The 14664-nt window shown below is 40.5% G+C and overlaps 1 protein-coding gene across 1 annotated transcript in view; it reads left to right on the forward strand.

Annotated features, from left to right (window-relative positions):
• Nucleotides 1-9431, forward strand: part of atp8b1 (ATPase phospholipid transporting 8B1) — a 30031-nt gene extending 20600 nt beyond the window's left edge. Inside the window, exons 17-30 of the mRNA XM_029445392.1 lie at nucleotides 97-285; nucleotides 1390-1502; nucleotides 1608-1772; nucleotides 2091-2202; nucleotides 2346-2421; nucleotides 2697-2829; nucleotides 2992-3120; nucleotides 3222-3378; nucleotides 3793-4016; nucleotides 5631-5714; nucleotides 6017-6262; nucleotides 6602-6740; nucleotides 7439-7569; nucleotides 7811-9431. Coding sequence (XP_029301252.1) covers nucleotides 97-285; nucleotides 1390-1502; nucleotides 1608-1772; nucleotides 2091-2202; nucleotides 2346-2421; nucleotides 2697-2829; nucleotides 2992-3120; nucleotides 3222-3378; nucleotides 3793-4016; nucleotides 5631-5714; nucleotides 6017-6262; nucleotides 6602-6740; nucleotides 7439-7569; nucleotides 7811-8044 — 2132 coding nt within the window. The 3' untranslated portion in view covers nucleotides 8045-9431. The remainder of the gene's footprint in view (nucleotides 1-96; nucleotides 286-1389; nucleotides 1503-1607; nucleotides 1773-2090; nucleotides 2203-2345; nucleotides 2422-2696; nucleotides 2830-2991; nucleotides 3121-3221; nucleotides 3379-3792; nucleotides 4017-5630; nucleotides 5715-6016; nucleotides 6263-6601; nucleotides 6741-7438; nucleotides 7570-7810) is intronic.
• The last annotated feature ends 5233 nt before the right edge of the window (nucleotides 9432-14664 follow it).

Below are 14664 nucleotides of genomic sequence, written 5' to 3' on the forward strand. Positions count from 1 at the left end.
ATTATTAAATCATTATAGTGTTACATCAAAGTTAACTGCAGGCATTGCATAGGACATGACCTCCTCCTCATGTCTGCGTTCATATCTCTCTCTCAGGTGAACTGGTGTACCAGGCAGCGTCTCCTGATGAGGGCGCCCTAGTGACGGCAGCCAGGAACTTCGGCTATGTGTTTCTGTCCCGTACGCAGGACACCATCACCATCAGAGAGATGGAGCGGGAGACGACCTACGAAATGTTGGCGCTGCTCGACTTCAACTCTGACCGCAAGCGCATGTCTATCATCTGTACGAGTGTACACACACACACACACACACGTTGTTGCACTTACAAACGCATGTCATTTCTGCTGATGTTTCTGTACAGTAGCTATAATAACAGCGATAACTAGAATGGGATTCGGAGAGCGCGGACCTCCGCCAGAGCCAAATGTTAATGAAAGTGAAAAATTATTTGCCCCAAAATGTATTGAGTACTTCCCTAACCCGTGCTTCACTTTCCACCAGGTTTCATGAAAATCAGGGCCAGTAGTTTTTGTGTAATCCTGCTTTCAAAGTGAACAAAAACAAAACCTCCTTGGCGTTAATAAGCAGTGAACTGCCAGCTGCTGAAAACCTGCAAAGTACCTTTTTGACCAAATATATGTAAACAAATATGCAACAAATGAGCTGCAGTCGAAGCACACAAGAACTGTCTGCAAAAATATTCCATAAAAACAAAATCTAGCCTGTTATGTTTCTTCAGTAGGAGCCAATGGGTGTTGTGAGCCACAGGCAAGGTGGCAAAGTCAAAGTGGCACAGACAAACCAACACACTGAACCTAAAACATAACCTCGACAGAGATCATATTAATAAACCTGGCCTCATCCTTTTAAGTCAAATGTAGTTTTTGTGACTTGCATACATTATAAGGAATCAGTGAAAGAGGCCGGCAGAAGAGCTACTCTTGTTATGCTATATAGCGTTGCATAAGAACAAGCTTTCTAAACTTTGTTGCTGTTTAAACAGCTTAAAACATTGTTAGACTATGAAAGTAAAGCATTAAGAACTACTTTATTAACAAATAAATTCTCATGTCACCTCCACAGGTTTAGAATCGAGTCACAAATCTGCTGACCTAAAAGTCTTAACAAAATGTTTTAAATGGTAAACACGACTTCACTAATGGATCCAACAGCAACCAATCACATTGGCTGGTCAGTAGCGAAGGTGCATTTGGCAGTGTGGCCAGCAGACAGACAAATAGTAACTTGCTAAGAACTTGAAACACAAAGTTTAGGACTGGTCTTGACTTGGGACAAAATAAAAAAATGTCCTAGCCAAAACTAAAAACTCAAAACAATGACTCTGTTCCAGCTCTGATTCTCTGCCCTGTCTCGTCTCTCTCACAGTGAAGTTTCCTGACGGTCGTATTCGTCTCTACTGTAAAGGAGCTGACACTGTCATATACGAGCGACTTTCCCCCAACTCCAGACACAAAGAAACCACCCAGACTGATCTGGATGTGGGTTTTTGCAAAGCTTTATCTAATTTGCACTGTTACAGTCATGCATGAGGCATGTATGTAGCGATTTCGCTTGAAACATGGTTTCTGTGTTTTGTGCTCCAGATCTTTGCCAACGCCACCTTGCGAACGCTATGCTTAAGTTACAAAGACATCAGCACAGAGGACTATGAAGCCTGGTCCAGGAGGCACAAAGAAGCCCAGGTGTCCATGTCAGACAGAGACGCTGCCCTCGACCACGTGTACGAGCAGATCGAGAGTAACCTGATGGTGAGTGTAAAACAACTCTACTTTAGACAAATAAAACCAGAATGATCATGCTTAACAGAGCTTTAGTTGCATTTTATTTTGAATATTTAAAATGTTTCTTGTTTTTCTTTCTCCATGTTTCCCTTTAACGTTCTAACCTCAACCTTAGTGAAGCCAGTTAAATACTGTAGTGTCCTTTTTTGCAAAATCCAAGTGAAAAACATTTTGAAGCCTTTTGCTCTTCACTGAAAGTCTGTTTTTTTTTTTTTTATGAAAATCTGTAAAAGTAAAAAACAATGAGCGTCAGCCATAGCTAACCAGCTGTATTCCTCTGCACAGCTGATTGGGGCGACAGCCATCGAGGATAAACTGCAGGATGGAGTGCCAGAGACCATCGCCAAATTGGCAAAGGCCGACATCAAGATCTGGGTCCTGACTGGAGATAAGAAAGGTACCATCAGCTCTACAGAGAGGAGTCATACCGTTCTAATGTAATGATTATCTGACCAGAACAAGTCCTTCGGCTTTAATCGATAGTTAGTACTGTGCCATGCTTTCTCTTCCTAGTTTAATGCGTTTTATCTTTCTCCATAGAAACGGCAGAGAATATTGGCTATTCCTGTTCACTTTTGACAGAAGACATGCAGATCCACTACGGAGAAGATATCAAGTGAGTTGATCTAAAATGTCACAGCCTAAAACAGTAATATGATTAAAAGCCCTTCAGATCAACTAGTGTTCATGTTGTAAAAAATAGCTGACAAAATGAACACTGCAGCACTACAAGACAGGTTTGTTGTTTCCTGCTCTTGGTAAAACAGAAGGCCTCTCTGCCTAACTTCTCTTGTCATCAACATCTCATCCTGTCTCATGTCTTACCTCAACATCAAGGTTCTCAGTCTGTCTCATGAAAGTGTGTAAGAGTTTCTGTTTCTGTGTCCGCAGTGAGAAGCTGAGGATTCGTCAGTCCACCAGGAGAAACGAGCCTTCAACCTTACGTCGGCGCAAAAAGAAACCTGTGGAGCCGTTCTTCACTGGAATGGGCAAAAACGCTCTCGTCATCACCGGAGGATGGCTGGTGAGTTTGAATCAAGATCAACACCTTTTTTTATTTTTTATTATGGTGAGTGATTCACTTTAGTTTTTAATTTTGATAGAATGTAGAAGTTCAGGGGAAACAAAGTTGTCCTAAATTCTCATTTCCCACCAGCCAACAAGATTTACTGATGTTTTTTTTTAGAACGAAATTCTGTATGAAAAGAAGAAGAAACGCCGTCGTCTGCGTCTGCGTCGTCTGGGAAAGCGACATGCTCCCACCAGCCCTCAGGACGGACAGCCTCAGGACGACTGGGAGAAGGAGATGAGACAGGTACAGCTAAATAAATAAAACTTTTAAGAAGAGTGTAAAAGTACAATATGATTGCATGGACAGTGATGGTCGATATCTAACCTGGTGGAATGTCTCTACAGATTGACTTTGTGGACATGGCCTGTGAGTGCGAGGCGGTCATCTGCTGTCGCGTCACACCTAAGCAGAAGGGTAACGTGGTGAGTTTGGTGAAGAAATACAAGAAAGCCGTGACGCTATCCATTGGAGACGGAGCCAATGATGTCAACATGATCAAGAGTAAGGACGCAAATGAACTCTGCTCATGTTAAAGGGATAGTTTATATATACTTCTATATTTAGAACATGTTTTTGCTCTTGCTGTCAGTCACAGTTGCAGGTCTACCGCTGACTCGATCGGTTACTTTGTTTGTATTTGTGTGGCTTTGGTGTTTTTAAAAGTTAATTCCAATTCATCAGTCACACAATAACATAAACTAACAAACCGATCAAGGCAGCGGTCGACCTGCAACTCCTGTGTTTTCCCCCAGAAAAGCCTGATTTGACGGCAAGGGCAAAACAATATTCTAAAATTCATGATTTTGTCAAAGGAGTCTGGTGGCTTTGAAGAGGGCACAGATGACTGCTTTAGCTCTCGTCAGAAAATACATGTGGCTCTACGCTAACCCCTCTCCCCATCCTGTGTCCCTCCAGCTGCAGACATCGGTGTTGGGATCAGCGGTCAGGAGGGGATGCAGGCCGTCATGTCCAGTGACTACGCCTTTGCTCAGTTCCGTTACTTGGAGCGCCTACTGCTGGTGCACGGACGCTGGTCCTACATCCGAATGTGCAAGTTTCTGCGTTTCTTCTTCTTCAAGAACTTCGCCTTCACACTGGTTCACTTCTGGTACTCCTTCTTCAGTGGATACTCCGCACAGGTCAGCAGCACAGCAGCATTTGTCCCGATCGGTTGTATTTGACCCATGATTTAAGTCAAATATTTAGATTGTCCTACATTATCCAGATGTGGAAGCACATAATGTCTCAAAGTAAGCACAATTAATTGACATATCTTATGGCAACCCTGCCCTCACGATATTTCTTATGTATAACTTGAAATGGCGCTAGAGGAAGGGTCATCCTTGAGGACGTGTATATTCACAGCTAATGTCACGACAATCTGCATCAGCATCCTAAAAATTAGTTTGGCAAAATAATCTTCATTCCAGATCCACTTACTTAGTTATTCTGGAGCATCTCATGGTCTTCATCAGCAGAGGACGTTGTGTTCTCACTTGTCATACCTCGTCATTGAGTTGACGCAGTTTAGATTATTTTAAGAGGATTTTGTCCTACAAAGGTTCATAAGGTCAGAAATGTACTTTTATGCTCAAATCCTAAAAGAAAATCATGATCGTCATTCTTCTTTTGATTCATACTTTAAACAATATTTTAAGTGAAACCAACAAATACAAAGCTCAACATGTACAAAGATTAAAAACAATGGGGAAACTAAAAGTAGCCCACAGAGGGCGTCGACCTCCACGTAGGCCAATGATGCATTCACATGCTCCTCGGACGCTCCCAATTCCTGAGTTGGAAAATCATTCTGACTTGTGTTCATTTAAGATGTAAAGTGGAAACATGGACGCTACAAAGAAGATGGCTGTGTCTGAAATCACTCGCTGTATAATCCACTATATAGTCAGTTTGCCATTTTGTAGTGCTGTGAGAATTATTCTACCCTCTATAGAGGACTCAACGTATCCAACAACGCATCGTGAAAAGAAGTGCACAACTTAAATTCACTCAACAAGAAAACCCAACGGAATCATTAAACACACACACGTATGTTTATAATGTATTGTAGACTTTGACTTGCAAACACATCAGTGAGTGACCAGCGACTATGAAGTATTATGATACTTGACCTTTTATAAGTCATTATGAAATACTTTATACTGTATTATTATAAAGCATTATGAATGCTTATAATTATCACTGCACTATAAGCAGATAATAACACATAAGTATGTTTATAATGCATTATAGACACTGGCACCATAGAAAGTGTTTTTAAAAGTTTAGTTTCTTCATGTATGTATTTTGTGTCTTATTTAATGATGTTTATACATCTTGTGGGTTGAGATAATGATTCAAAAAGGGGAGAAGAATAGTATTTTGTTGTTGAATTCCTCATTGTACACTACATAATATATAAATAATAACATGAAAATAGGGCCAGTAGTTTTCCTGTAATCTTGACAGATAAACGCACACATGCCTGAAACATGACCTCCTTGGCGGAGGTTACGTCTAATGTGTATTCACTCCATTAAACATTTATATGGTTATCATTAGAAAACAGGTTTGCATGGTTCACTATGGTTTAATCAGACTACACAATATTTGTGTCTTTGGTCAAAGTCTTGTGACAAATATGACAGATTACACGTGTGAGCTGAAACAGTCATAGCTTGGCGTCTCTCACCACCTGCGTGCAGAGTGATCAGGTGCACAGACTCACTGAATACTTGTTTCCCTGTCTGCAGGTCACCTATGAAGACTGGTTCATCACTCTCTACAATCTCTGTTACAGCAGCTTACCTGTTCTACTAGTTGGACTTCTTGACCAGGTAAAAACAGGCTTTCTTGTCACTAGCAATGGTGCAGAAAAGATCATTGTCGAGTACATCATTGATTTTGCACATTTACATGTTTGCATAAATCTCAGTCCAAAATATCAACGTTCCAGTTTTATTGTCAACTGTACACATTATCTTGCCTTGAATTTACATTGTAGAGGCTGATGTGAAAGTTATTGTATAAAATACAGTGTTAGCTAATATGCAGGTTGATGCGTTGGGATTAGTTCTGGGGAAAAACAACTCATCCAGAACTCTGCTTCCTCCTCCTCCTCCTCCTCCTCCCGCTGCAGGATGTCAACGACAAAATGAGCCTGAAATTCCCCAAACTCTACCTGCCTGGCCAGCAGGGGACATTTTTCAACTACAAGAACTTCTTCATCAGCTTGTTCCACGGCATCTTTGTCTCGCTCGTTATCTTCTTCATCCCGTACGGAGCCTTCCTTCAGACCATGGGGCAGGATGGAGAAGCCCCCTCCGACTACCAGTCCTTGGCCGTCGTCACCGCCTCGTCGCTCATTTTTACCGTCAACCTGCAGGTTAGTCGTGTTCAGTTTTGGGGTAGTGACAGGGTTCCAACAGCCCCATTAACAACTATTAGATGAGAACATGCTAGTATGCTAACCTGCCAATCTGAATCCGCTCGGATTCAGTAAGATTTGATCTTTTTCCTTGTTCATGAGTGGAAGTGTATTAGCTTTAAAAATACAAACACTTTTCAAGCACTGAACCAGAAATCCAGAATACTTCTGATAATCTTTCCAACTTTTAAAGCTACTCAAGGAGATATTGTATTTAAGAGGTTTAGAAGATGTGCATGTAATGAATGTATTTTTTGTGCTGACCTTTTGTTCTCCCCTTCCCCTCTTGTTTGTCAGATCTCCCTGGATACCTCCTACTGGACTTTCGTTAACTGCTTTGCAGTTTTGGGGAGCATAGCCATCTACTTTGGCATCATGTTTGACATCCACAGTGCCGGGATCCACGTCATCTTCCCCTCAACGTTCACCTTCACCGGTGAGTCACCCCAGTGACACCGATAACGTGCTTGTTATAGTCTCTACTCCAAAACACTCTAAAGTTGCTTCAGAAGCTGCAGACAACTTTTTTCTCACTGTGATTTTGCATCTTAATATAAAAACAAAAGGACAATCACTATTCAAGGAAGGGGTTTAGCAAATAATAAATCTGTGTAATGGATGTTAGCATATTATCAGCTAACTGCATTATCTTTATGGGGTTACAGGTTGGTTGTTACATTACAAAAAAAGCCCCGTTCACGACTGACACATAAACTGTGGGAGCTGGTTCGGGATGCTATTATGTCATAGTGTTGGTAATGTTGGGGAAGTTTACACTCAGGAACATATTAGCTGAGCTTGGTACATTCCACATCCTCAGTCATTTCTATGTGACGTTAAAGTTCAAAATACTGTTTCTACAAACAATTAAAGCATAAATGTAACCTGTGTTTTGCTTGTCCAGATATGTAAATTAAGCATTTAGAAAGGGTTATATATGAACAACATAAGTCTGATCTGATACTTTTCATTATCACACTGGGGCCTTTTGAAGCTGTTTTTATTTCCATCCAAGAGTTTAAATGCTCCAGCGGACAGTCGGCTTTCGTGGAACTACACCATTAAATGCCACATCAAACCCCGCCCTCTTCACTCCTCTCATTGCGTGTATTTATTTATCTATTTATTTTGTAGGTGCGGCGTCGAATGCTCTGCGTCAGCCCTACCTGTGGTTAACCATCATCCTGACTGTGGGCATCAGCCTGCTGCCTGTCATCTGCATCCAGTTCCTCCATAAAAGCATCTGGCCCTCTATAGGAGATAAGGTGAGGCCTCACCTTAAGTCAAGCTACCAACCTGCTGCTGGTTCTGCCTGAATAAACCCAATCAGGAAACTAGATGTAACTGTAGGCTTCATAAGATTGGACATACCATATTTGTATATACGATAATAATACTAAGAAGTTTTATGGAAACTAATTTGGGCTACTTAAGACAAAGTCAATTAGTTGAAATGGAAGTAACCCTGTACCACCTGTTACCTGCTTATCTCCCATCATCCCCCAGATCCAGAGAAACCGGAGGAAGTACGAGATAGAGATGGAGGAGGAGGAGAAGAAAAAGCCGCCAGCCTTCCAGCGTGGCCGGGGTTCCCGCCGCTCAGCCTACGCCTTCTCTCACTCCCGTGGCTACGCCGACCTCATCTCATCTGGGCGGAGCATCCGGCACCGCCCAACAGCCCGTCGTGGACTCCAGGACAGCATCAGGGACGTTCCCCAGACAGTGGCTGAAAACATCTGATGGATCTGAGCGGGACATGGAGCAAAACTGTAGCCAAATGGGTTGTACATTTTTAAGAAAGTTTGAGGACCGCTTGGTTTATCTTCATTTTTATCTGTGGAGTCTCTGCTGAAATGGTCACCATCAGGAAATCTGCACGGAAACAACGGCCTGGTGGGAGTTTAAAGGGACCGCTTCCTTTGTGTTATTCTAGTCTCTAAGAGGGAGATAACAAAGCCCTCACTTTATAGAAATTACATTTAAATTGGGGCTTTTGGATAAAGTTAAATTAAGCCCTACTGAATGTGTCTTTGCAGACTGTCTTTTCTTTAAAATGCAAATGAATGTCCCTGAAGAGACTGCCGCCGTTATCGGGGTTTGAGGTCGTGCAGCGAAGGTGTGACTGACAATGTTGTTTAACTCAGGATTTTTAAAATAAAAGCCTTATTTTTAGTCAGTTTGTCTGCTCACCGCTACTGCTACTGTATGTGGGGACGTACCTTTATTCAATGATACTTTTTTTTTGACATTCAGAGTTTTAGCCTGGTGTCTGTTTGACATGTACGTGTTTTAGTAACATTTGAAAAATATATATTCCAGTCAATTTGTCCGTCGGCTTCATGAAATCACCACATCTGTAAGTTTAGTTTTATTTCCGTCAGTTCAGATGCAAATCCAAAGCTCTCCCTTAACGTTAAAACAATGGGCTACATCTAAACGTGTCATGCTATCCGTTTTTAATGTTTTATTATAAATAATGATGATGATAATAATTAATATGCCAGGCTATGCAGGGTGGTTGGATGTTATAAAGTTTGTCTTAATTTAAAAATAAGTTGTAAATAGAGATCTTTTCTCCTGCTGTATCAAATGTCCCTTACATACGAATGTTGTACTTGCTTATCGAAGGGACTTTTAAACACCTTTCAAACCTCAATCCTAAAACATTTTTCCATACCTCATCTTTTGTTCTGTTCTATTGACCAAAGGTGCTGTAAACCTTTTGTAGGGAACCTGCAAGGATCTCCGGTTTGTCTTCCTTTGAACAGGAGAGAAACAGCAACAAGGTTTAGGTTCATCGACGAGGATTTCTGTGAGTCACTGGTTGTTTACAACAAACCCAAAGATGTTTTGTCTTTTCAGTCATTTAGTCACATTTAGGATATCTGCTCAACAAAGCGAAGCCAAAGCTACATTCCTGTTCTGACTGTTACTGTATCCCCTTTATGCTAGTGTTACTGTACGCAGATGTCTGTATGTCTTTTACTGAATGAATGGAGGCAGTATATTGTACCAGCAACAGCTTGGTCTCTGTCATATGATGGTATTTTATCACATGGTTGTTAATAAAAGCCAAGGGCACATTTAGCAATCTGAAACAAGTGTTTATTTTATTGTGGTGACTTGTGCCTCCTTTTTATGTATCAATGTCATGGGTCAGGGTAATATTCACTGCTCGGAAGTCCCAAAATGGACCAAAACAATAACCCAAATAAAAGTAAAATGTAGCTGTAATCCCAAATGCACTGTCAAGGGCAGGTGATGTCCTTTTTTTTGTGTTAATTTCACAAAACTCTTTAATGAGAAAGCAACCACGGTAACAACGTACAACATGTGTTTTATTTATAAGCTGTGTCAAATGCAGCAGAAAGATCCAGAAGGATGACAGCGAGGAGGGCACTCTCAGTTGAGTGGAGCCTTGAAACCAGGTTGGTGCGGATCGAGAAGGTTGCTAGGATTTTGTATTTGGTAGCTGTTATGACCCGGCTCGGCAAGGGAAAAGGAAGTAACATAAAACCTGATGTTAATGGTAAAGATATAAAGGAATACCTAAAACAGCGCCGGGCATACCTGTCAACATTGGAATTTCAAAATAAGGGACATTTTTTTGCCCGACTCCACCCATATTTGATCAGCTCTCAGCCCCTACCCATATAATGTAAATGTAAACGCATAAGGGGCGGACAGGCTATACATTCAATAAATGTTTATGTAAAGTATGTATTACTTGTACAGAAATGTTTATACAATTTATGTATTTTATTTATTAGTTACATATCAATTTATTTGATGATGGATGAGTTGTGTGGCTTTTGTTTTCCTCGACGAGTTCTTCCTTGCGATGGCAGAGTCGGGAAACATGTCTGCTACACTGCGACTGAAATCATCGTAGAAGCTGAAGGCTACATTATTTTTGGTGCAAAGCATCGACATCTTTCCCTCAGCTTTGGTCACTTGGTCTGCCTCCGACACAGTTCTTGTCATACATAAAGTCATTGACAGTATGTGTGTGCACACACACACACACACACACACACACACACACAAACACACATACACACATCCGGTCTTCGCCAAGGTGGGAGGAGAGGACCTGCGTTGCAGCCAATCAGGGGCCGGGGACCCCAAATCCTAATCAACAAGGCGCATGCATCAGAATAATCCCCACAGATAAATAAAGCAGACGGCCATAACCAGTAGCTAAACAAATATATTCTGCAGCTGATGAAACTAGAAGCTCCCTGTAACTTTCTCATGTAGTCCGTGGGTGGAGTCTGAGGCTGCATGTTTAAACCAACAGCCAACATTGTCACGAGCTGACAAGACTTAGACAACAAAGCAAAGAAACGGACAAAACAGGAGTAGTTTCTCCTGCAGTGACACTAACTTCATGAGTTAGAAGAAAGATCCAATGAACACGTGAACACTACTACAGAGTCACAGATGTTGGCCTGGTGCACAACAAACACAGACATGTATAATTTGCAAAATGCAAAATGAGAAAGTAACTAATTTATTCAACAAGAACAGTTGATACAGAGGAAATGAAAAATAGGACTTTAAAAATGTCCTGGAATCCTGATGAAGAACCATATCTGGATTATTGATCTATTATTGATGCTGATAAACAATAAGAATCCATCTAAATGACCTGACCTGATAGGTGCAAGAGGCCTTCACTGAACTACACCTATGCTAACAATGATCTGACTGCTGCCTGAAATTAGTTCATCCTTTCTTACTGTAGATCTGCTACTGGGTTGCAAAGCCTGAGCAATGAAGTGAACAAACTAAGGAAATTAAACAATAAATCAACTCAATAACAAAGTTATTTGAAAAAAAACAGCCATGCAAAACAGAAAAAACTTAACAAGGCAAAATGTCTGCTGTGTAAGGTTTATATACCTGTCACAGAGGGAAAACTGAACCAAGGGGGACATCTGGTGGTGAAGAAGTGACATGAAAAACAAATCCAAACAAACAAACCAAAGTTAGAGGAGCCAGGAGTAGAGCCAGATATATGGAAATACATTTCCTCCTTCCCTTACTTACTCCTTTACTGACAGGCTGCCATGATTGAGTTTAAAAGAAAACAGAAAACAATTTTTCTAAAATGTTCAAAAACCACATAATTATTCTGTGATCTATCATCTGACTGCTCTCTCTTCTGATGATGCTCTCAGGGTGCTCTGACACGTATCATCAGAGAAAATGAACAAATGGTGAACTTTAAAGATGTCATACCAACACTGCAAAAAACAGATTCCTGTCCCCAATGTAGTAAATCCTGGAGGACATGAAGAGTACCAAGATGGATCACTAACAGCACCAACATTGTCTGTGTCCAACAAGACCAGGTGTCACACAGCTAAACAAAACAAACCAAAGTGTGCTAAAGAGTGAGAGGACAAACCAATGTATCATCTGAACAGGTTGTGTGTTGTGAGCAGGATGTTGAGGAGCTTTAAATATTGATAACAACTGAGAAAAAACTTTTAAGGAGTTTTGGATGTTTTTGAAATCTTTTTTTTTAGCATTTGTTGGACTGTTAATGAGTTCGTAGGCAAGGTACTCAATCTGTAGCCCGTCATGCATCTCTTCCAGACCAAATAAAAGATGTTCAACATAAGGAACATAAGATTGAGGGGTGCTCCCTGGTATCGAATGAAAAATGTATAAAAACCTAGGCAAGCTAAAAAAGATTTGGCATTTATGTGCCCGACCATTATGATAGGCAAGGTGTTCCAGAAATCTATGAATGGATGTAAAGGGGAGGGGTCATGTGGCTGGAAGGCGTTCTGAAGTGAAGAGGGAGACTCAATGTGGGGCGTGTTTCTGATGACAGGACCCCAAAAGAGTCGGATTAATTTCTTTTACAAAAATTCTCCAATTCTAAATTTTAAAGATTCTAAAAACTCTAAACATCTCAGGAAGCAATGGAGGCATGTGACTAGTTTGATAAAGAAGTTGATTCCTGCTAAGTAAGTCTTACTGGGGAATAAGGACTAAGGACTAGATTGTTCGGATGGAATGAGTGTGGGTGATAAAATTGCAGATAGACATGACATCCAGAGAGAGACAGCTGGTATGTGGCGTGATATGCCTTGAAAGAATTCCAGCCAGTTAGGTAGGCTGAGAGAGTGCTGGGGGCGACGTTGTTAAGGATGCGTGAGAGTAATAGTGTAGCTGTGTAGTAAGTTGAATGTTGTAGCTGGAAACATGGCACTGCTATGGGATGAAACTCTGATTCTGGTGAGGCCTAAGAAGTCGATGGTTTTCTATTCAGAAAGCGGGACGGCAAGTTCTCAAAAAGCTTTTGTGATAACAGTAAGCCCGTGGTGAGGAGGGGAGGATGGTGGAGTGACGACATGAAAACCTTTGAGAAGATGCTGTATGTAAGGGAGTCTGTAGATGTTAGTCAGGATCCAGCACATGGTTTATAAATACTACTAATACTACTAATACAAAATAGTACCTCTGTAGTATACTTCCTCAGTTTCACTTTACCCAACAAACACCAGCCCTGATCCAGCACCATCACATACGTGCATCATGGTCCTGGATGGTTACGAGTCATTCAGGCATTCATGAAATTCAAATGAAAACATGTAATGAATCTTCTTAATAACTAACTCAAGAGGAAAGAAATCGGCATCAGGCGGTTGTGAAATAATCTGCATTTACAGCTTTAAAACCATCCAGAGGGCAAAACAATCTGATTTCAATGTCCTCTGTAAAACATTCAACACATTTCAGCATTTACCACTTTTCCAGATTATGGCCACAGTGGCTACTGTTTACCGAGTTGTACTTACCAATATAGAGCAGTTTATTAAAATAGAGAGGCTCCTGGATATATTACACGTTGAGATCTACGAGCTGAGCAGGAAACTGGAGCAGAGGAGGAGGAGACTCACAGACCTTCAGACAGGTGAGCAACAAACTCTCTATGATAGCTGTAACCCTCTCCAGAGAAGAACATTACCATGCGTTGTTTGTGTGTGTGTGTGTGTGTGTGTGTGTGTGTGTGTGTGTGTGTGTGTGTGTGTGTGAGGCTGCAGCTGCTGTGGAGTTTATATTGTTTATACCTATTTAAACATGTCTATGTTGTTGATTCCATAAGAAGTATCAGGTTATTTCATTTATGTAGCTTAATGAATTTGTTGTTACACCCACAGGATGCAAAGTGGCATCTATAGAACATGAATATATAGTTGGTTTGGACATTAGGGCTCTGTGGTGTGAAAGACTATTCAATTACATTTTCAATGCACTTTATTTTATAGCCTCAATGTCTTCTTTATTATATTATATTTGATGTCGTAATGTTTACTCAGAGTTTATTTTAACTGACCTACTTTCACTTCTATCTAAGTAATGTGGGGTTTCGGAGTTCTGAGGACGCTATGACTGCCTTTCAAATCAATTCAGCAAACTTCTGTTCAAGATAGCATTTATTTAAAGTGATGATGACAGCATTTCAATAATACTCTCACTTTCAACACACCAAGTCCACAGTCCGAATCAATAAAGATCCAGTAGGCTGTCTGTTGGTAAAACTGAAAGTGGTACAGAAACATCGTAAACATTTTGCTAAGTTCTCCTCAGAAGGGCGTCGTCTTCTCCCATTGGTCCATGTTGGCGCGGTCACGGCCCTTGGAGAGCAGCGTTATGAGAGATGAGATGGTGGTAGACCTGCTCTATCTTAAAGGAGAAGTGTACCTAATGTGTTTCACATTCAATATTGTGTTCATTATACATTCAGTGTAAAAATACATATTGATTGAGGTGGACGAATACATGTGATAAACATCAAGTGTGAATTAATACAATCAGGAGTTAATTACTTCACAGTAACCTTTTACAAATGTAATTTTACTTTTACTATAGTAAAATATGTTTGAAATACATAATAATGGTAGTACTCTTTCCATGCCTGTTTAATAATACTATCATAGTCCATCCATCGGAACATCCAACCCAATCATCCTGCAGAGCTAAACTGGAGACACTCTTTTCACTCTGGTCTTGATTATTATTTTATTTTATTCTTACTTTTTTAAATTGGTTTTAACTCACTTGTCTTATTGTTTATTTTATTGGTCAACTGTTGGTTTTATCTTTAATTTAATTTATTTAAATTGTATTCTTAATATTTGTAATCAACATGTATCATTTATGTGTCTGTTTTGTATTTACATCTAATGTTTTATCTTTACACTATCTCTACAGTGTTGTGCAGCACATTGTGATTCCACCTGGAATGAAATGTATAATATATATATATAAATAAAGTTTCACTTGCTTGAAGTGCGGTTGGCCTGCTGTGTTCTGATAAAGCAGTGCTGTTTGGAGCCTCT

The sequence above is a fragment of the Cottoperca gobio genome, chromosome 12, assembly GCF_900634415.1.
Source record: "Cottoperca gobio chromosome 12, fCotGob3.1, whole genome shotgun sequence".
Lineage (NCBI taxonomy): Eukaryota > Metazoa > Chordata > Actinopteri > Perciformes > Bovichtidae > Cottoperca > Cottoperca gobio.